The sequence below is a fragment of the Rhinopithecus bieti genome, unplaced genomic scaffold (genome assembly GCF_001698545.2).
Source record: "Rhinopithecus bieti isolate Rb0 unplaced genomic scaffold, ASM169854v2 scaffold_13689, whole genome shotgun sequence".
In the NCBI taxonomy this organism is placed as follows: Eukaryota; Metazoa; Chordata; class Mammalia; order Primates; family Cercopithecidae; genus Rhinopithecus; species Rhinopithecus bieti.
This window is the reverse complement of record NW_016808044.1, coordinates 104,226-128,161: the sequence shown is the minus strand read 5'-3', so window position 1 is coordinate 128,161 and position 23,936 is coordinate 104,226. Positions and strand designations below refer to the sequence as shown.

Here is a 23,936-nt window from a genome sequence, read left to right as displayed (position 1 = left end):
TTTTTTTTTTTTTTTTTTTTCATTTCTTGCTATCTTCCTTTGTGGTTAAGTGATTTTTTCTCTATCAAGTATGTTTTGATTTCTTGCTTTCCACTTTTAGTGGGTCTGTTAAAAATGTTGCTTCATGGTTATCATGAGGCTTACAAAGAACATCTTATAGTTGTAGCAGGTTATTTTGTACTGATACCAAATTAATTGTGGTGACAAAAAAAAGGAAAAAGAAAAACTCTGTTTTTTATACATTTGGTTCCCATCACAACCTATAGGCACTTTTTTTCTCCACATATTTGTTAATGGTTTAATCTGCAATCTCAGGTTTTTGATGTATTCCATAAAAATCATTAATGTGCAGTTGGTCTAAATTTTACTCTGCTGTATATGTGGAAGCAATGCTGTTTCCAGCTTTTCATATCTCACCTGAAACCAGAAACCTGAGAAGAATGCCTTTTTATTTATCTCAGTAAATACTTTTGGCAGTAATGAAATACAAAATCGAGACAAATTTTAAAGTAGCAAAAAAGTGTCAAGTCTCTAGGAACCATACAGATAGTTGGTTTCACAGCTTCACGGAATTTTTTTTTTTTCAGGATTCACACAAGCTAATTTAATTTCAAAACACATCTAGTACAGACCCAAGAAGTGCTTTGAGCTCCAAGTATGGTAAACACAAAGAGATCCATTCATAGACACATGATAAGCACACTGCCATAAGACAGAGGCAAAGAAAGAATCTCGAAAGAAACAAAAGAGAAGCAACTCATTTTGTCCAAGGAATTTTCAATAAGAATAATAGAATATTTTTATCAGAAAAAAACAGAGGCCACATGGTGATGGATTGAAATATTCGAAGTGCTGAAAGAAAGAAACTGTCAAGCAAGAATTCTATACCTAGTCTAGCAGCAAATTAAAAGCATTGAGCAACATGCAAATGGCTGTGTATTTCAGAAAGATATGTTCAGATAGTATGTAAGATAGGTATCAAAATATTAAAAGTAATTTTACCAAGGTACTGGAATAACAGTGACTGTTCTTTCTGCATTTCTAAACGTTTTCAATAGTATCCATTTGGCTTGAAAAAAATATAAAAATTAGTGTTACGTAATACATCATAAAATATTAAGCTTGAAATATGTAAGTTTCCAAGTATTTTAGATGAATTTTCAATGTTTTATTTAAAGGTAGAAAACTATATAAAATTTAATATTCCTACTCAGTAGCTAACTAAATTCCTTTCATGATTTAAAAGAAGACTACACAGGCAATTTTCTAGTATGTCATAACATCAGAATGATGACAGTCACCTGTGAGTTTAAAGGAACTTTGTAGGACTGGTCTTTCTGCCAAATATGACTGTAATTTTCTGCTAAAATTGATACATTTGGATCATTATTTTTCATTTGATAAATTATATGCTCAAATCTTGCTGAAGATTCTAATGGTTCAATTCCATAACTGACATTTTCAAACTGGAGAAATCCCCTGAAAATTTAGAAAGCATAAGAAAACAGTTATAAAAATCCCACAAATGATCCCATCAAAATGATGATCTGAAATGGCCTAAGAAGTAAAATAACTATACTAAAGAACACATTTTAAGCCCATTTTCTTTTTCCATTTTTTTGGGGGGGGGCAGTTTATCATTAGTAAGAGCCACCATATTTGGCTTCCTTTTGCTTACATTTTAAAGATCTAAATGCAATGAAGAATATTTTTGTAAGGCAATCATATTAATTAAGGCCAAATTTGCCACAAAAAAAACATATTTGTTGAGAATCCCAGGAATAATGTTCCTGTTCTTACAAAGGTTTGATAAGGAACAGCATGTATGTAGATTATATATCTAAATAGGTTATTATCCATAAAAAACACATTCAGAGAATGCCAAGTTTCTGAGTTGATGTGAACAAATTCTGGAAATCAGGCAATTGAAACCAAAGGAAAGTTAGAGAGAACATGTTTTCTCTGCTCTGGATCCTTCTTTTCCTGATGAACGTATCATAAGTGAGTCTCCCAGAATCAGTAACAAAAATCACTTTTCCCTATCCTTTATTCCTGAGGGATCTTCTTAATTAGTTGTTTTATATCTGGTACTAAGATGAGAACATACTATATTTTCCTATTATATTTATATAACTAATTAATGCCATTTTCCATAACTATTTGAGAAAACAGATGCAGAATACAACAATCACACTTAAGGAGATATTTTAAAGTTTTTTTTCATGAAACTATTCCATTTTCCATGATATCCCTTGACTGATTTCATGGGAGTAGGCCCTTAGGTCTAAGTATTAACATTAATATAAATAGAAAAAAGCTGTTATAAAGAAAACTTTCCATTTTGATTTCCCTTAAACTTTCATGATTTGCGTCTGCTAGTCACTAAACTTTGTTTTAAAGTATATCTTAAATTCTCCATCTATAGATTTCTTATAAGGTGCTATTACCTGAGACCAGAACATATACTGAGTGACACAAATGAATTTGGAAATTCGGCAGCATATCCTTGGTAATGGCAATGCATCTGAAAAACAGTATAGAAAGGCAAGTATATAAATTTGTTGTGAATAAAAAATGTATTGTCAAACATGTCAGAAGATTCAAAATATTAAAAGATTTAATATGATCATGAATCATGTAGAATTATTAATGCATATTTTCAGAAAAAAAAAGATTTGTGACAACTCTCTTTACTTTGCACCACCTAGGCCTCTGTGAATATTCTCTTGTACCTGGGTTTCATCTCTATCACATGCCATTTCTATGTACAAAAGTCAGTAACACGTCAGTAAGGATAAAACATTTGTATTAAACTGTCAACATGAAACACAATCCAATGGTAATAATATATCCACTTTAACAAAAAACATAAGGTATCTTACTTTACCATAAAATATGGAGACTCAGAATGCAAAGATCCAGCTTCGTTATATGTATAAACCAAAAAGTTCTGAGGTAAGAATGATCTAAAAAAAAAGCAAGAAATAATAAAAAAGTTTGAGTCATAATTTTAATATAAATGTTAAAAACAAATATTACATTTTATATAACATGATTTAATTAGGTTTATATAATTGCATGATTTAATTAGCTTATATAATTGCATGATTTAATTAGAGTGACTCTAGTGAGGTATGAGGTATAACACTTGAAATTCATAGAAGTGGTGAATCAAGGAGTTTAGACTTCCTCAGAACTGGGACAGAGTCTGGGACTCCTCTGCATCAGATATATGTGCATATGGATGTGTATGATGACGTTCAACAACTGTACTGAGTGTTCACTATCTGACAGACCCTCAGGTAGGTGCTGGGATTCAGCAATATACAAGAGACAAAAAGCCTTAGTCTTTGTGACAGCCAGGGGCACATAGTATTAGTAATTAGATGATAATAGATAAGGCCTGGGGAGGGTGGTTACAAAATGTAGATAAGATGGCATGGAAAATCTCTCTGAATAGATGATTAAATACCTGAGGAATAAACCACATGGATTTTCACAGAAGTGTTATTCTAGACAGAATTAATAGAAAACGCAATGACCCTCAAGCAGAAATATGCTTCGTACAAACAAGGAACAACTAGGGGGCAATATGACTGGAGTGTGGAGTGATGAAGAGAGACTATAGTAAGAGATGGTGTAACAGAGGTGAGAAGCATTGGAGGGTTTCAGCAGATAAAGACAGCATCAGACCAATGTTTTAATAAAATCAGTGCTGTGTTGACAAGAATCTGCAGTACAAATAAGCAGAAGAAGCAGGGAAACCATTTAGATGTAAGACATGATAGTGCTTTGAACTAAGATAGCATCAATGGGGGAGGTCTAATTCTGGATATATTTTGTAGGGCTTAGATATAGATATAGATATATTTTGAATATATAGGTTTATAATCCACTGGAAATAGGGGAAAATGACAGAAAGATGTCAAGTATGATTCCAACTTTTAAATGTTTTTTTTCCCTGAAAACTGGTATATTTGCCAATTCCTGACATGACTGTGGGAAAGACAAATTTGAGAAGAAAGTCAGAATTCCATTTAGACATGTTACCTATGAGGATTCTAGTAAATACTTGGTTATCAACTAAGTACTCAGGTAAGTGAATATGGTGTTTATTGAAGAGGAATAAGGTAGAGATGTTAATTTGGGAGCAACCAACATGTAGATGGCATTTAAAGTCACAAGAATTAGACAACCAGGTGATTGAATATAGCTAGAGAAAAATAAAAAAACAGAATGCAGAAACAGTACCATGGAGTACTTTAAGATTTGAGAGATGAGAAAGAATTTAAAAAAAAAAAAAGATAGAGAAAGGAGGGACAGAGAGAAAGAGAGAGCACTGAAGTACCCACAATGGGTAAAATCAGGACCAGGAGTCTGTGGTATTCTGGAAGTCAAATGGAGACAGTATTTTATGGAGGAGACACCAGTCAACTATGATCAATGCTGCCAACTGGTTAAGAAAAATTAAAACTAAAACACAAACAGGGCATTCAAAAACATGAGGACCACTGATGATTCTATCAGAAAACACTTTTGTGCAGCTGTACAGGAAGAAAAGTAAATGTGAATTAAGTAGGGTAGTCATGAATTAAGTTAGAATAATTTGGTCTAGCCTTGTTCAATTACAAGGAAGCAGGCAGACAAGGGACAGTTGCTATAAATATATATGTTTGAAGATGCAGACAGAAAAGAGGCTACTTAACTTATCTTTATAAAATTTTCAGAAAATATAAATCAAGATACAAACAGTAGATTGTTGCCTAGAGTTGTGACTGAGAACAAAGACTAACTGAAAAAACATGAGGGCTCTTATGTGGGGAAAGAATGTTCTAAAACTGATTTATATTTGATGGTGGCAATAGTGCATAAAGTCATAAAATTATTGAATTTTATACTTTAGAGAATTTTACATGTAAAGTAGCTGTATAAACTTGTTAAAAATCGACACACATGTAATTAGCACATCATAAAAACTGTGTTACTAGTTGAATTTCCCACCAATAATCACTTGACGTGTAACTATATTTGACTTCACACCAGATATACTTAATATATAACTTGCAGTTCTTGGGTTCAATGGCTTACATGCAATCAGAGATTTTACAAGTATGTAATTTATTTCATAATTTGAGAATACCAAGCAAAAATTAAAATGAAAGAGCTCTACAGATCTGATATTCAAGACCTAATGAATCCTAAATTGGGAAGTCAACTGATAAAACAAGTCTACTTTATACAGCATTCCTGAATTTAAATACTGCACAAAAACTTTAAGGCTGTAAAATCTAAACTTACAGGTTTTCCCTTTTCCTTAATGAAAAAAAAATCACATCTTACTGTTTTCTGAGATGTAGAGTATAAGGTTGTCCATCAATTGTAATGATGTAAATCATCTAAAATAAAACACATCAGTAAAGATTATGAAGGAAATCAGAAATATATAAAATAAAACAATATTCGCCCAAGTTAATAAAATGAGTCACTCTATCTATTAAAATGAACATCGTCTTTAGAATTTATTATTCTAAATAGTAAGAATTTAGCATCTTAATAAATTCAGGAACAATGTGAGCAATTTAATGTGCAGGGGTGACTTTTTAAAATAAAAGTGAAGGGAAATTGTGGTATATATACATGATGGAATACTACTCAGCCATAAAAAGAAAGGAATGAATGGTATTTGCAGTGACCTGGCTGAGTTTCGGAATGGAAAACCAAACATCGTATGTTCTCACTCATAAGTGGGAGCTAAGCTATGGATGCAAAGGCGTAAGAATGACACAATGGAATTTGGGGACTCAGGGGAAAAGGGTAGGAAGGAAGTGAAGGACAAAAGGCTATTAATTGGGTTCAGTGTATGCTGCTTGGGTGATGGGTGCATCAAAATCTCACAAATCACCACTAAAGAACTTACTCATGTAACCAAATACCACCTGCTCCCCAAAAACCTATGGAAATAAAAATAAAATGAAATAAAATAAAAATGAAGAGTACATTTTAGTATATACATATATATATATATAAAAAACTCTAGCATTATTAACACTATATTAATTGCTTCTATTTAGAAAAAAGCATGCATTTTTAGTCAAGATAAATTAGACATGACTGTAGGCTTACATGTCACACAAAATATAATGAACCACTAATAAATTTTTTATACATACGTATATGCAGTCATACCTATTCAGAAACATTTAGCATTTCTCTCTCAACATGTAAAACTGAGGAAAAAGAGCTAAGAGACTGAAAGCAGACAAGAAGCCAGTGAGGAAGGCCACACCTCCAGGGATAAGAGTTCTAAACTATCACAAATTGGGTACTAGCAATGCTCATGATCCTATTGTCATGGCATCCAGAAACAGCAGGTGATGCCATGAAATTCTACAGGGACCGTAACTGGCCTATGTCTACAGATGCAGGCAGAGGTCTATCCTACTAAACCCACCATTTCTGTCCCACGGCAAACCAATGTCAAGAGAGATCTCTGATTTTAAGCTGGAACAGTCTGTGAACTGGGTAGAGAGAAACAGGGCAATACTGCCTATGACTGGAAATGGCAGAAAGAAAACAGAGCACACAGGCTCAGAAGACTATCTGCTCATCACCCAGACTGGAGGCAAATCTCATCCATTATTCCCCTAAAACTAACGTAAGCTACTACGGTAAATTCAATGCATTCTCCCAGATTGAATGCAAAACAGAGGTAACAAAAGGTCTGACACAATCTCCACTCCATGGCAAGTCACAATAAAAATCTAACTTCCGAGGTATCTACACCAAGAAGGGACAATAACGAATTCAACAAACAAAAGGAGTGATTTCTCAAATTACTCCTGAGAAAACCATGAAGTGTGTTGTATTAGGCTGTTCTCGTGTTCCTATAAAGAACTACCTGAGACTGGGTAATTTATTTACAAAAGAGGTTTAGTTGGCCCATCGTTCTGCAGGCTCTGCAAGCATGAGACCAGCATCTGCTTGGCTTCTGGCTAGGCCTAGGGAGTTTTTTTTAAACTCATGGCAGAAGGTGAAGCAGGAACTTACACATGGCGAAAGCAAAAGCAAGAAGGAGAGTGGGGGTCGGGGGGAAGTGCCACACACTTTTACATGACCAGATCCCAGAAGAACTCACTCACCATTGCAAGGACAGCACCAAGCCATGAGGGATCCACCCCTATGACCCAAACACCTCCCACTGCACCTCACCTCCAACACTGAGGACCACGTTTCAACATGAGATTTGGAGAGAACACATATACAAAACGCATCATGTGTGAATAAAACAGGACCTTAATATAAGTATATTTAATATCTTTAGAAAAATAAAAATAGGTATTACAAGGAGTAGGGATTGAATATAATAAGAAACTAATTCTATAATTTTCTAATGCTTAATGAGGGCTTATCAAATGCCTAGCATTGTCCAAAGCATTTTGTATGTTTTTTGTAACATTTTTATCCTCAGAAAAGTTATTTTTCATTTCAAGAAAAAGAGATTGAGTAACTCTCCAAAGACGACACACTGAATGAGTGTAGGAGTCCGGGAGAGAAGCAATGTGCTTTACCACTGTGTGACAATGTTAGCACGTGGTGAAGAGCAGAGAGTTCTTAGTGAAGAAAAGACAGAAAATTGTAAAAAATGAATCAATTATAGATCATATAAATGATCATGTAACTGTTGATTCTTAAGTAAATCATTATCCTGAATAAGAGTCTGGCTATATCTGAAGGATTAATTAGTGAGGTTGAACATCAAAGCTAAGAAAGTTTCTGTGAATTAAACACAAAAGCATTTTAAAAGTGGAAGATCTGAAAGAATAAATAAGAAACAGAGAAGCTATTTCCAGGACTTCCAATATCAACTAGTAAGAATTTAAGAAGGCAAAAATAAAGATAACAAAGTGAAAGAAATATTAATAGTTAAAACTACTACTTCAAAATTGAACACATAAGTATTATCATTTAATGTGCTCATCAAGGGTCATATAAAGATTTTAAAACACAGAGCTCAGAGATGCTGCAGGCTTATTTCCAAACCATTGCAATAAAGCAAATATTTCAATGAAGCAAGTGATACATATTTTTTGGTTTCTCAGTGCATATAAAAGTTACATTTACACTATATTATAGTTCATTGAATATGTAAAGCAAATTATGTCTAAAAATATTCAACCTTACTTTAAAAAATGCTTTATTGCTAAAAAATGCAAACGCAGAGACAAAACGAGCACTTGCTGTTGTACAAGTGGCACAGGTAACTTGCTTGGCACAGGTGTGAATTGCAATGAAGTAAAGCACAATAAAATAATGTATGTCTGTGGTGAAGCACATAAAATACCCATCAAAATTTTGAGAAGAAAGAACCAAGATGGAGAAATTGCCTTATCTAATTTCAACATTTCCCTCTAAAGCTACCATAAAGAAGACAGAATGATATTGGCAAAACAAAATGGACATACAGACAAATGGAACAGAAAAAAAAGCCCAGAAATAGACCTTCAACTGATTTTTGAAAAAGCTTCAAAGGCAATTCAATGGAGAAAGGGTCGTCATTTCATAAGAAATGGTCGTCATTTCAATTGATGGTGATAGAACAATTTGTCCATAGGCAAAAGATGAATCTCAATACAGACATCACACCTTGCACAACTGTGGAAAGAAATCATAGACTTAAAGGTAATACATAAAACCACAAAATATCTACAATGAAACACAGGAGAAAAACCTCTGTATTCCTGGTGTTGGTGATGAGTTTTTAGATATGAGAGCAAAAGCATAATCCATACAAGAGAAAAATAATAAGTTGGACTTCATTTAAGTGAAAAAAATTAGCTCAAAGAAAGACATTGTTAAAAGACTGAAAAAAAAAGCTATAGACAGGGAAAAATATTTGCCAATCACACATCTTATAAAATACTTAACTAGAGTATATAAAAGCTTTTGAAACTCAAAATAAGAAACAACCCAATTTAAAATGAACAAAATTTTCGAATCTTACCAAAGAAGATATACAGATGGAAAATAACAGGTATATTTTAAAAATCTTAGAACAGAAGAAGGATTTTGCAAGAGATTGAAGGTCAAGAAGGCACAAAAGAGTATGGCTGAAATGACCCCAAAGTTCTCATCTGGATTCAGGGCAGTTCCAGTAAAGGTGGAACTGTGACTTCCAGTCTATTACATGAGACATGGTCACCTGTAGAATCATAAGAGTAATGCAAATCAAAACCTCAAACACTATAGAATGGCTTCTATCAAAAGAACAAGAAACAGCAAATGTTGGTGTGTACGTGGGGTTGGTGGAAATTTAAAATGATGCAGCCATTACAAAAAATAGTAGAGAAGTTCATTCAAAAAATCACATAAAAATAGAATCATATAAAATATAGAATTATTATATGATTTAAAAACCCCACTGTTGGGTATGCATCCAAAGCAATTCAGAGCAGAATCTTGAAGAGGTTATCTGCACACCAATATTCTTTGTGTCATAATTAACAATAGCCAAGAGGTGGAAGCAACCCAAATGCCCATCTAGGTGAATAGATGAATAAAATGTGGAATATGCAATAGAATATTATGCAGCATTAAAAAAGAAGGAAATGCTATTACATGCTAAAACAAGGTTGAATCTTGAGGACACTATGCTAACTGAAATAAGCCAGACATGAAATACATCATGTATGTCTGCACTCATATAAAATATCTAATGTAGTCAAAAGCATGGAAACAAAAAGTGGAAAGATGGTTGGAAAGGGCTGGGGAAGGCCATCAAAGAAATTAGTATTTAACGGGTATACAGATTCAGTTTTCCAATATAAAACAATTCTAGAGATTTGTTGCATAACAGTGTGAATTTAATTAACAGCATTGAATTGTATACTTAAAAAAAAGTTACGGTGGTAAATTTTATCTTATGTATGCTATTGTACAATACATTTTTCTAAAAGACAGATAATGTGAGATTGGATAAAAAACCAAGACCCAATTATATGCCTACAGAGACATGGGTTGATTAAGAGAACAAAGAGAAATATATCATCCAAATGCTAATCATAAATAAATTAAATGTGTACATTAAACACTAAGAAGGCAAACTTCATGATAATAATAAATAATATTAGGAATAAGCAGAAACATTTCATAATGATAAAAGTGTCAATTCATCAAGAAGGCAATATAAATCCAAATGTGCATAAAGCTGTAAAATGCATGAAAAACTGAAATGTGGAGGAAACAATTAACTATAAATGGAGATTTAAACGCTTTACTGAGAGCAAAGTGCCACCACCTGGCCCCTGCCACATTTGGGCTGGAAGACAGAAGATAGTGCAGCAGTGATGCGGTTTGGATCTGTGTCCCCACTCAAATCTCGTATCAAATTGTAATCTCTGATGTTGGAGGTGGGGCCTGGTGGGAGGTGATTAGATCAGAAAGGCAGATTTCCCTTTCAGTGCTGTTCTTGTGATAATTATCATGAGATTTGGTTGTTTAAAAGTGAGCAGCATCTCCTCCTCCTCTCTCTTCCTCCTGCTCCTGCCATGTAAAGCATGCCTACTTCCCCTTTCCCTTCCACCATGATTGAATGTTTCCTGAGGCCTCCCTAGCCATACTTCCTGTACAACCTGCCCAACTGTGAGCCAATTAAACCTCTTTTCTTTAAAACTTACCCAGTCTCAGTGATTTCTTTATAGCAGTGTGAGAACAGACTAATACAAATAGGAATTGAGACTGTAGGCATTTGGGCCACTTCATCATGTAACTTAATACTGCCTTCAGGCACATTCAAAAGCCTTCCAGTCATGTTTATACACCTTCCATCTGATGGTGAAATCCTGTTGTGCATTCGCTACCAGGGTAACCTGGTGCCCTGATTAAGCATTCAGTCTTATTAAGGCTCATTAGCAAGTCAAAAACTGTTTCTCAAACTGAGAGCAGTTATCCACAGAAATAGCATTAGTGACAGAAAATTAGCAAGGACACAGAAGATTAAACACTATCCATCAACTTGAAATAATTTACATTTATAGACCACGCAATCCACCAAGATGAAATAAACACATTTTTGAAATCCACAAAGAACAATGATTAAGATATACCTTATTTTAGCCCAAGCCTCAATACTCTAAAAATATTTAAGTCACTGAAAGCAAGTTATTTATTTGGATCTGATAAAATTAAAATATAAATCAGTATGAGAAATATCTAGACAATTTCTCAAGTTTTTAGATACTAAATAACTCACTTCTAAATATTCCCTAAGTCAAAGAAGCAATTTTGAGAATTTAGAAATAATTTTAAACAAATAATGATAAAGTCATAACCTATAAAACTTTGTGGCCTGCAGAAAAATAAAAACTGTGATTAAAAGAAACTTTACAGACCTTTCTTTAACAGTGCTTTTAAAAATTTACAAATTTAAATATTTGTATTAGCAAGAAATAACCAAGAACAGATGAAAACTTTCTTAAATTGTTAAAAGGCATTGAACAAAATCTACAGATAACGTCAGACTTAACGGTGAATAATTGAATGCATCCTCTCTGAAATCTCAAGAAATAAATATTTATTGACAATTTATTTCACACTTTTTATTGAGTATTGTACTGGAGGTTCTAGTCAGTGCAGTACTACAAGGAAAAGGAATAACTAGTAGGCAGAATTAAGAAAAAAAAAACAAATTTTTAAATCTTCAAAATACATGATAATACACAGAAAAAATTCTCAGTAATATATGAAAAAAGCTACTAGAATTAATGGGTGAATTTAGTAATATGAAGATGGAAGCTCAATATTTAAAATGTAATTTAGTTCTACATAACAACAATGGATAACAGGAATATGCAACAAAAATGGAATTTACACAAGCATCAAAACATGAAATATTTTTTAAAAGTTATAAAATATATGAGTAATATCTGCATCTAAAACCTTCAGAAAATGATTAGTGAAATTAACAAAGACATAAATAAATGGATGTGTGTGTATATACATATATAAAGCCATTGAAATGCATCTATTAAAGACATTGAATCGATAATTAACCTCCTACAACAGGAAGCACCGGGCCTAGATGGATTCACTGGTAAATTCTACTAAACATTTAAGAAACAATTTATATTAATTTTCTACAATCTCTTTCAAGAGATAGAAGCACAGGGAATACTTCTTTTCTATAAAGCCAGATGAAAAATCCTCAACAAAATATTAGCAAATCTTATTCAACAATGTATAAAAATAATTATTTTGATACATTACTTTATACAAACTATTTACATATTTTATACAAATTATTTTATTTTTTATACATTACAACCAAGTGAAGTTTATCCTAGGTGTGCAAAGGTAACTCAACACTTGAAAATCAGTTGATGCAATCATCACATTGTCTAAAGGAAAAGAATCACAAGATCATTTCAATAGATGTGGAAAAGGCATTTGAAAAAATCCAGCCCGGCTCAGTGGCTCACGCACATAATTCTAGAACTTTGGGAGGCCGAGGTGGGTGGATCACCAGAGGTCAGGAGTTTGAGACCAGCCTGGCCAACATGGCGAAACCCCGTCTCTACTAAAAATACAAAATTAGCCAGGCGTGGTGGTGAGTGCCTGTAATCCCAGCTACTCAGGAGGCTGAGGCAGGAGAATCGCTTGAACCCAGGAGGCGGCAGTTGCAGTGAGCTAGGATCACGCCACGGCACTCCAGCCTGGGTGAGAGAGCAAGACTCTGTCTCAAAAAGAAAAAAAGAAAAGAAAAACGAAAAAAATCCAACACCCATTTCTTATTCTTTTTTTTTTTTTCTTTTTTTGAGATGGAGTCTTGCTCTGCTGCCCAGGCTGGAGTGCAGTGGTGTGATCTCAGCTTAGGTTCAAGTGATTCTCCTTCCTCAGACTCCCGAGTAGCTGGGATCACGGGCATGTGCCACCACATCCCGCTAATTTTCATATATTTAGTAGAGACCAGGTTTTGCCATGTGGGCCAAGCTGGTCTCGAACTCCTAACCTCAGGTGATTCACCTGCCTCGGCCTCCCAAAGTGCTAGGATTATAAGCGTGAGTCACTGTGCCTGGCCAACACCCACTTTGAGTAATAATAATGATGATGATAAAACTTTTCAGCAAACTAAGAATAGCAGGCCACATTCTCCCCTTGATAATGAATATCTATTTTAAAAAATCTAAGGCTAACATCATACATAGGTTTTGAAAACTAGACCTTTTATGCTACGATCAGGAACAAGGCACAGATAGCCACTCCTTTCAACATCACACTACCAGTCCCAGCCAATGCAATAAGAAAAGGTATAGTCGATTGGGAAAAAAAGAAATGAAACTGTCTTTGTTCATAGACAAAAAGATTGTCTATGTAGAAATTCTGAGAGAATTGATGACTAACCCTTCTGGAACTAAAATACAATTATAGCAAGGTCACAGGATAGAAGGTAAACATACAAAAGTCAATTGCTTTCCTACATACCAGCCATGAAGGAAGGGAATATGAAGTAAAAACAATGACATTTACATTAGCATCCATAACTCAAAATACTTAAGATACAAATCTAGCAAAATATATACAAGATCTATGTGAGAAAAACAACAAAACTGATAGAAAAAAAATTAAGAACTAAGTGAAATATTCCATGTTATGGATAGCAACACTAAATATCATTAAGACATCAGTTATTTCCAACTTGATTAATAGATTCAAGATAGATTCAAGATAGCTCCCATCACAATCCCATTTAGTTATTTTGCAAATATCGACAAACAAATTCTACGGTTTATATGGAGAGGCAAAAGACCAAGAACAGGCAACACAACACAATACTAAAAGAGAAATACAAAGTTGGAGGACTGACACTACCTGATGTCAAGACTGAACTATAAAGCTACAGTAATTAGGAGAATGTGGTATTGGCTAAAGGATAAACAAATAGAATAACGGAACAGAACAAAGAGCACAGAAATTGATCTATATAAATAAACTACCTTTGACAAAATGGCATAGGAAATACAATGAAATAAAGATAGTCTTTTCAACGAATGGTGTTGGGACAACTGGATATTCAAACATAAAAAAAATAAATAAATCTAGACACAGAACATAATAGTTGACCAAAATTGACTTAAAATTAATAACAGACCAAAATGTAAAATACATAACTATAAAACTACTTGAAGCAAAGAACATAGGAGTAAATCTAAGTGACCTTAGCTATGGCAGTGACTTTTTAGTACAACCCCAGAGGCATGATCCGTGAATAAATAATTGATAAACTGGATTTAATTAAAACTAAAAATTTCTTCTCTGTGAAAGACATTGTCAAGTGTATGAAGAGATAAACCACAGATTAAAAGAAAATATTTGCAAAAGGCCTATATGATAAAGGATCAAAATATGTAAACAACTCCTAAAACTCAACAATAATAAAATGAACAGCCAGACTTTAAAAAGAAACAAAAACCTAAACAAACAGACATCTCATCAAATAAGATATATGTCAAGCAAATAAGACATATGTCAAACAAACATGAGACCTGATAGTCAGGGAGGCCATGCATCCATAAGGACAGTGGTATATTGAAAGATTCTGTACTTTCTTCTCAACTTTTCTCTGAACCTAATACTGCTCTAAAAAAATTAACCCTTATATATTATTAAGGAATTGCAAATTAAAAATAAAATACTATTACACATTGATTTGAATAGTCAAAACCCAAACACTGACAACCCCTATTGAAGTAAAGATGAGGAGCCGCAGGAACTCTTATTCCTCGTTGGTAGAAATGCAAAATAATAGATCAACTTTGGAGGATAAGCTGGCAGTTGCTTACAATACTACACATACTCTTACCATATAATCCAGCAATTGTGTTCCTTGGTATTTACTGAAAAGAGCTGAAAACTTATGTCCATACAAGTACCTATGTAGAAATACTTATGGCGGCTTAATTCATAGCTGCCAAATCTTAGAAGCAGCCAACACATTCTTTGGTAGGTAAATGGCTAAATAAACTTTGGTACAGCCAGACAATAGATTATTATTCAGTGATAGAAAGAAATGAGCTATCAAACCAATAAAAGACATAAAGGAATCTTAAACACACACTAAGTGGAAAGAAAAGCCATCTGAAAAGGCTACATACTTCAAGATTCCAATTATAACACACTCTGGAAAAGGCAAAACTATAGAGACTGTAAAAGAATAAGTAAATGTCAAGGATTTGGTTGGTGGGGAGGGATGATTAGGTAGAGCACAAAGGAATTTTAGAACAGTGAACCTATTCTGTATGATACTATTAGTGGGCATTTGTAATTACACATTTGTTCAAACCCACATGGCACACAGCACTAGGAGAGAACCCTAAGGTACACTATGAAAATTTGAGTGATGATGTGTAAATATAGATTCATTAATTGAAACAAACATGTGAGACCTGATAGTCAGCGAGGCTGTGCATCCATAAGCACAGTGGTAAATTGAAAGATTCTGTACTTTCTTCTTTTTATGGCTGCATAATATTCCATGGTGTATATATACCACATTTTCTTTATCCAGTGAACTGTTGGTGGACATTTAGATTGGTTCCATGACTTTGTTATGGTGAATAGTGCTGCAATATATACACAAGTGCAAGTGTCTTTTTTATATGATCTATATTCCTTTGGGTAGATACCCATTAGTGAGATTGCTGGGTCAAACATCAAAAAAAGTAAAAACAGAACTATCATTCACCCCAAGTTAATGTCTTGCTTTAAAAGACAGGCTGACTCTTGTTAATGCTTATTACACAGCTAGTGACTTTAAATTGAAGCCAATACTCAGTGACCATTCTGATAATGCTAGGGCCGTTAAGAATTACACTAAATCTACTATGCCTGTGATGAGAAATGTAACAACAAAGTCTGGATGAAAATATAACTATTTATAACATAGTTTACTAAATATTTGAAGTTGACTGTTGAGACCTACTGCTCAGAAAAAAAGATTCCTTTCAAAATATTACTGCTCATTGACAATGTACCTGGTCACCCAAGAGTTCTAATGGAGATGTGCAAGGAAATTAATGCTGTTTTCCTGCCTGCGAACACAGCATCCATTCTGCAGCCTAGTCAAGGAGATATTTTGACTTTAAAGTCTTATTACTTAAGAAATACATTTTGTAAGGATATAGCTGCCACAAATAGTGATTCCTCTACTGGATCTGGGCAAAGTCTATTGAAAACAGTATGGAAAGAATTCACCATTCTACATGTCATTTAGACCATTCACGATTCAAGGGAAGAGGTTAAGATATCAACACTAACAGGAACTCAGAAAAAGTTAATTACAGCCCTCATGAATGACTTTGAGGGATTCAAGACTTCAGTGGAGAAAATAACTACAGATGTGGTAGAAATGGCAAGGGAACTAGAATTAGGAGTGGAGCCTGAAGATATGACTGAATTTTTGCAATCTCATAATAAAACTTGAATGGATGAGGAGTTACTTCTCATGGATGAGCAAAGAAGTTGGTTTCCTGAGATGGAATCTACTCCTGGTAAAGATGCTGTGAATACTGTTAAAATTACAAAAAAAAAAAAAAAAAAAAAAAACGGTTCAGAATATTACATAAACTTAGTTGATAAAGCAGTGGCAGGATTGGAGAAGATTGAGTCCAATTTTAAAATAAGTTCTACTGTGGGTAAAATGCTATCAAACATCATTGCATACTACAGAGAAATCTTTCACGAAAGGAAGAACCGACGCAGCAAACTTCATCATTGTCTTATTTTAAGAAATTGCCACAGCCACCCCAACCTTCAACCACCACCCTGATCAGTCAGCAGCCATCAACATCAGGCAAGGGCATCTGTCAGCAAATGATTACAACTCACTGAAAATTGAGATGATAGTTATCATTTTTTAGTAATAAAGTATTTTAAATTAAGGTTTATACATTGTTATCTTTAGCCATAGCACTATCGCACACTTAATAAACTATAGTATAGTGTAAACAGAACTTTGGTATGCACTGGGATACCAAAAAGTTTGTGTGACTTACATTAGTCTAGAACCAAGTGTAAGTCAGAACCAAACCTGCAATATCTCCAAGATATGCCTGTAACTTTCAATTTTGAACAATAATAAGCAAGGACCTTATAAGTCAAAATAAGCAGGAAAATAACTAGAAGGAATCAGGAGAGAGTTTGTGACTTGCTCCTTATGTTCTATTTCTGAATCGAGTGCTAATTTTGGAGGTGTGTCTACTTTGTGAAAATTCATTGAGATATATGTGTTATTTATCAATGTAAAATGTTATTTTAGTATAAAAAAGAAAACCTAGAAAAATTTATTTTGGAAATTAAAGGCAAAATGTCCTCTTCCCAAAATACTTGAGCCAAAAAGGAATGACAGTATTCATTTTAAAATATTGAAAATGAATAAAAAAGTATAGAATATGACTCAAGGAGTACTTAAAATGAAAGTGTAAAATTTTAAACATATGTTACAAAATTTGCAATTAAAACTATTTACTATTAATAAAACATTAATAATAAAATATATACATACATACACACATGTTGGTGTATATATTTATGTATTTCTTCATGTGTGTACATAATCATTGACATGTTTGTGTGTGTAAAATGCATGTCAAGGAATATATACATACATCTTGATATATATAATATACACAATCATACATAATTTATACATAATATACAGTTACATATATTCTTATATTTTCTATTTATATTAATATCTATAAACAACAGTCATTTGGAATAGATATTCTGCATAGATAGTTCTTCTCAACCTTACCATGACAACTTAATTCACTACAAAATATATATATATTTGTCTTGTGCAGACATTTATGATTCCAATGCTTGCTTCTGGCTATAGTCTGAGTAAGACATAATGTGCATAACATAAATTAATTACATAAAGAATAAGAAAGGGGAGAGCAGCCAGTAACATTAAAGAGTTGGCTTGGTACTATCAGCTAGCCTTGGAATTCTTCTGTTGAATATAATCACTTTAAAAGGACATCAGTGTAACACAGGACCACTGTGAGACAATTATGTATCAAGACAAAACCAACACTACTTCATAATCGTGTGTGAACACCAACAAAATGTAAGCCCTTCCAAGTCAAAAAAAAAAAAAGAAAGAAAGAAAGATTGAATATACCCTTACTGGGCTAGTGTGAATGGCTGCTGCTTCTTAACTAATGACAGATTTAGGAATCTTCTGGTCTTCCTGTGCCCTAGATAAGACTTACTAAGATACACAATCATAGTATTATGCCTACTTCCGGACCACATCTAAACCAGATGGAAGGCACAAGTCCTAAAACTTCCCCCAAATTCCCAAAACACGCCAATGTCTTATAAGTGCTTTAACAACCTCCTAAAGAGATGTTCCATGGCTCCCCACGGTGTGCATTCTCCCTCACTGCAATGTGTAATAATTCTCATTTGTTCAATTGCTAGTGTGTTCACAATGGTCTTTGATAAGAAGGCATTGATAGCAGGAAACAAACACATCCTAACTGAGGTCAGCTCTCCCCAACTGGAGAGTTGTTTCCCAGTGTTGAACCAACAATGGGTACTACGGCTTCCATATGTATACTTAGATAAAACAGAAGGTTTGAAACTTTCTTCATAGTTCCTGTAATATCCTAAAATTTAAGCCATTGTTTTATGGAATAGAAGAATATATTTTCAAACGATCTATATGACAAAGAATTAATATCCAAAATGTCAAAAGGACCTTCTACAACTCAACAGCCAAAAGCAAAACAAAACAAATAACCTGATTAAACAATGGGCAAAGGACCTGAATAGACTTCTGTCCAAAGAAAACATACAAATGACCATCAGGTATAAGGAACAGTACTCAATATCATTAATCATCAGAAAAATGCAGGATCAAAACCACAATGAGATATCACCTCACAGCTATTATAATGGGTTTTATTAAAAAAACAAAGAAACCCATACCCACAAACAAAAGCAAAAGATAACAAGCACTGGCAAAGATGTGGAGAAGTTGGAATTCTTGTACACTATTGGTGGGAATGGAGAATGGTGCAGCCATTATGAAAACCAGTATGGAGGTTCCACAAAAAATTAAAAATAGAACTACCATGTGATCCAGCAATGTAACATCTGGCTACATATCCAAAAAAAAATTAAAGCCATGACCTTGAAGAGATATCTGCAGCCCCATGTTAATTCCAACATTACTCACAATATTCATGGTTTGGAAGCAACCCAAAAGTTCAATGACATTAACTCATAAAGAAAATGTGGCATATAAACATATTGGAACACTAAGACGGTCACAGAATGACAAACACTATATGATTCCACTTACTTATATGAGGAATCTAAAATAGCTAAAATAGGTGGGTGTGGTGGCTAACGCCTGTAATGCCGGCACTTGGGGAGGCTGAGTCTGGCAGAACACTTGAGTTCAGGAGTTCAAGACCAGCTTGGCCAACATGGTGAAACCCCATCTCTACTAAAAAAATACAAAAGTATCCAGGTGTGGTGGCACGCACCTGTAATCCCAGCTACTCAGGAGGCTGAAACACAAGAACTGCTTGAGCCTGGGAGGTGGAGGTTGCAGTGAGCCAAGATCACACCACTGCACTCCAGCCTGGGCAACAGAGGGAAACTCCACCTCAAATAAATAAAATAGTCAAAATCATAAAAGCAGAAAATAGAATAGTGGTTGCCACGGGTCTGGGGAAAGAGAGAAGTGGGGAATTGTTGCTCAATGAATACAAAGTTCCAGTAATGAAAGATGAATAAGTTCTAGAGATATGCTGTATAACATAGTACCTATAGTTAACGATACATCATTGTGCACTTGAAAATATGTTAAGAGGATCTTTCTCATCTTCAGCATTCTTAGCACAAAATACAAAATTAAAGTATGCAAGGACATTTTTGGAAGTGATGGATATGTTTAGTACATCGATTGTGGTCATGATATCATGGGTGTATGCATATATTCAAACTCATCAAAATGTCTACACTAGATATGTGCAATTTTTATATCAATTATAACTCAATAAAGTTTTTAAAACATGAAGAGAATACCATATACAATAAAATATAACTTCAAGAATTCCATATAAATAATACCAAAAGTGTAGACAAGGACTGAATACTGCATGTCTCTCATAGTAAAACTATTTCATCAAGCCCTGCGTAGTTGCTATATGCTTCTTGACAAGTAGGAAGAAATTTGAAGTTTACAGTGATTATACAATGACAACGTGCAATAGTAGTAAATCAGGGGAAAAAAAACCAGAAAGATAGATAGATAGATAGATAGATAGATAGATAGATAGATAGTTGGGGTTTTTTGTTTGTTTTTTGTTTTTAAGAGATGAAGTCTCCCTCTGTCATCCAGGCTGGAGTACAGTGACACAATCATAGCTGACTGCAGCCTCCAAACCCTGGGCTCAAGGGATACTCCTGCCTCAGCCTCCAGAACACCTCGGACTACTGGCACACACTACCACACCCAGTTAGGTTATTTTTGTAGAGATCGGGTCTCACCAACTTGCCCAAGCTGGCCTCAAACTCCTGGGCTCAAGCAATCCTCCCACCTTGGGATCCCAAAGGGTTGGGATGGGATTACAGTCATGAGCCATTGTGTTGGCAGAAAATAACTTATGCAAGTAACTTTTCAACAGAAAGCAGCTTACTGTAGTGGAATTGGAGTTACAAATTAAAGATTAGACTCTACATGCTGACACAGATTTGATGCCATTAATATTTTTTAATCCTCTGTCTTTTAAAATGAATATATATAATCAATAATTCCACTTCAGGAGGATAATGTGATAAATAAGATTGATAAATGAAAATCCTTTCCAACCTCTCTAAAGGAAAGTATTCATTTTATTGTGATTCCTAAACACAATTTGACATATATTTTATTTATTACAATTGTTCACTAGTAAAACATAGCCATGGTAAGTCCCAATATTGTGTGCCAAAATAGAATTAATGAATTAATCTTTTCCTTACTCATAATTTTAAAATCACTCTTTCAACCTGAAACATTTTCAGAGTTGACATATATTGTGTACCTTTTGACTGCATAGAAATATAAACCCCTATATTGTAACCTCCAGTTTGTAAAATAGAACATTTTAACTACGTCGATTTCAGGCATTTTAATCAAGCAAATATACAAGACTGAAGGCCTTCAGTTTAATCACTTTTTAATCTAGCAGGTTAGTAATTTTCCAACTTCTTTTCCAGTTAATTTTACTTATTGTAATATTTTGCATCATAACAGGGCAAATGTGACATTCTTATTTTTTCTTCGCTTTTTACAAATGTCTTTGTAGGTTACATGCCATTAAGACTGATGCTTGTGGATCAAATTTTCCATGTCTAAATTTTGCTTATGACCAATTTCTACATCATTTAGTGGACAATAAAAAATTTGTTAATTTGTTGGCTAAACCATGGTCATGCATATTTTATATTGGTTTCTTTTTCCTACCAGTTTGATTGCTGAACATTTCTTGGAAATTGTGAACAAGTAGTGTGTTAGGAAGAGATGAAGAGAAAAGACAGGAAAATAAGCAGTAGAAATGGGGGAGAAGAGGATCAAAACATGGCAGGAGACAAAATAACACAGGCAAAATATGATTTGGCAATGAATACAATTCCGTATGATCTGACTTAATATAAGGGTAAATAAAAATTGCCATAAAACTTTAAATATAGAATAAATATTCCTCATCATTTACCTTCCTCTCTGAAACTTCACTGTCATTTGACACAATCTTCCGTGGAACTGTGACATGCAGAAATATTCCTTCAGAACCTGAAGTAAGGAAATGTGTTTGTTTTCGTCTTTGTTTTGCATCCACAATCGTTTCAGTCAAGCATGGGTTCTTATCCCTGACTGCATGGTGGCGCCTAAAATCTTAAGTAAACGTTTTTACACGTGCTCACACTCTCTAGTCCACAAATTTCACTACATAATTAACAGCACATTGAAAATGGCTAAGGTACAAAAAAAGAAAAAAAAAGTAGACATTGCTGTTCTACAGGCCCCTCTAGCTCCCTTTTAGAATCGCTGTGAGGCTTGCTTCCTCAGGACTCTGAGGCGTTCGCTGAAGGCAATTAGTACTCCACCACCTCCATCCTTCACCGAGTGGGAAGATCCCGGAAGGCGCACTGCGTGTGGGCCACTGAGACCATGGGCGCTGATGCAGAGCGCTAACAGCTCCTCCGCTAAGGACCTTGCTTCCCCTGGCCTGGCATGGAAAGGTGTCCCTGACACACCGGAAGCACCTGCTTGAGATGCCAAAAGGGAGCGGGGGAGGGTCCCAGAATAACAAGAAACTGCTCCCAGGAAGAGCCCAGGCCCGCTCTAAAGCCGAAGAAGAAAGGGGAGGCTCCGGTGGACTTACCTACGTGGGCTTGCAGCCTTCCAAGCGCAGAGAGGAAGGCAAGGAGAAGGAACATGGCTCAACCAGAGCGCAGGAGGCACAGCCAAGGACAGAGACCGTTGAGCAGCGCTGAGCTCGCGGGCAGGCTCTTGGCCACCGGGCGCCTGGGCCAGGGAGGACCCTGTGCTGCCCCAGGACCCTGGGGGTGAGGCCTGAGAAGCTCTGGGGGCTGGGCCACTTTCACAGGGCAGGGAGAGGAAATGCCAGATGGAAGCATAGGTTGAGCAAAATTTGTTGCAGAGAAGTTTAAGTTGTTTAAAGCCCTCAGTAGTTACACTGGGGTAAATAAGCCAGATTTTCCTTTTTAGTGAGATTCTTGGTAATTTTGTTTCTCCATATCACGGTTTTATGGCAGGTTTTATTTACTAAGGTGGAAGAGAAAGAGGAAAAGAGAAATAACAGCTATTATTATTAGCTATTATTACTAGCAATTTTCTACATGCTACTGCTGACTTAAATATCTTTGCAAATACGGAAAAATCAAGAAAATTGAACTTTTTAATGCTGGTACAATTTCACCATTATTCATAATACCAAGACATGGAATCAACCTAAGTGTCGATGAGGAATGAGTGAATAAAGAAAATGTGGTACATATACACAATGGAATAGTACACAGCCTTAACAAAGGAAATTCATTTACAACAGGGATGGAACCAGAGAACGTTATGCTAAGGGAAATATGCCAGGCACAGAAAGATAAATACTGTATGATCTCATTTGTGTATGAAATCTAATAAAGTCTGTCTTATAGAAAGGTGATTACCAGAGGCTAGGGAAAGTGGGATGAGGGATGGAGAAAGGGAAAATGTTGATCTAAAGGTACAAAGTATGAGTCAGACTGAAAGAATAAGTTTTAATGATCTCTTACACTACATGGTGACCACAGTTAATATAATAAGCATATTTCAAAATTGCTAAAATTTATTTTCAATGTTCTCACCACAAAGAAATGATAAATTGATGAGGTGATGGATATGTTAACTAGCTTGACTGAAGCATTCTATAATGTATACGTAGATCAAAATATCACACTGTACCCTATAAATACACAAAATTATTTGAAATATATTTGCAAAAAAGAAAATGGAGTTTATCCTACCAAGACCATCAAAAGCACTTTTCTTCAACTGTGTATTTTCTCATAAAACTATATTGTAATCAGTGGAGGAAAGAGAAAGGAAAGCTTTAATATTTAGTGTTATTTTTGCAAATAAAGAGAATTCAAGAAAATGGAACTTTTTCTTGAAAAGACAATCAGAAAGCACTTTACTTCAATTGTGTACCTTGCTTACTACACAAGATTATAATATAGCGTTCTAAGGGAAAAGAAAACTTTTGCAATGCAATCTGACTGTTTTGTTAACAGTGACTCTAAGCTCTGAGTAAGAAACTCTGGAGACAGGAAGGGCAGCAAGGCGAGGGGAGAGAGAAAAATTGAGACCACTGTAGAAGACT

The 23,936-nt window shown here is 34.6% G+C and overlaps 1 protein-coding gene across 2 annotated transcripts; it reads right to left on the bottom strand.

Annotated features, from left to right (window-relative positions):
- Positions 1 to 433: 433 nt before the first annotated feature.
- LOC108537685 (disintegrin and metalloproteinase domain-containing protein 18-like) lies at positions 434 to 22,727 on the bottom strand. 2 transcript variants are annotated; one of them, XM_017885345.1, is made up of 7 exons: positions 22,440 to 22,727; positions 21,771 to 21,847; positions 5,341 to 5,396; positions 2,888 to 2,966; positions 2,448 to 2,524; positions 1,302 to 1,479; positions 631 to 1,069 (listed from the first exon to the last, which is right to left on the bottom strand). In XM_017885345.1, the coding sequence occupies exons 1-7, from the start codon at positions 22,492 to 22,494 to the stop codon at positions 1,052 to 1,054; spliced, it is 540 nt and encodes a 179-aa protein (XP_017740834.1). In that variant the 5' UTR covers positions 22,495 to 22,727; the 3' UTR covers positions 631 to 1,051. The 2 variants fall into 2 exon arrangements, with proteins under 2 accessions (XP_017740833.1, XP_017740834.1); XM_017885344.1 differs by having other exon boundaries at positions 434 to 1,479.
- Between the last annotated feature and the right edge of the window lie 1,209 nt (positions 22,728 to 23,936).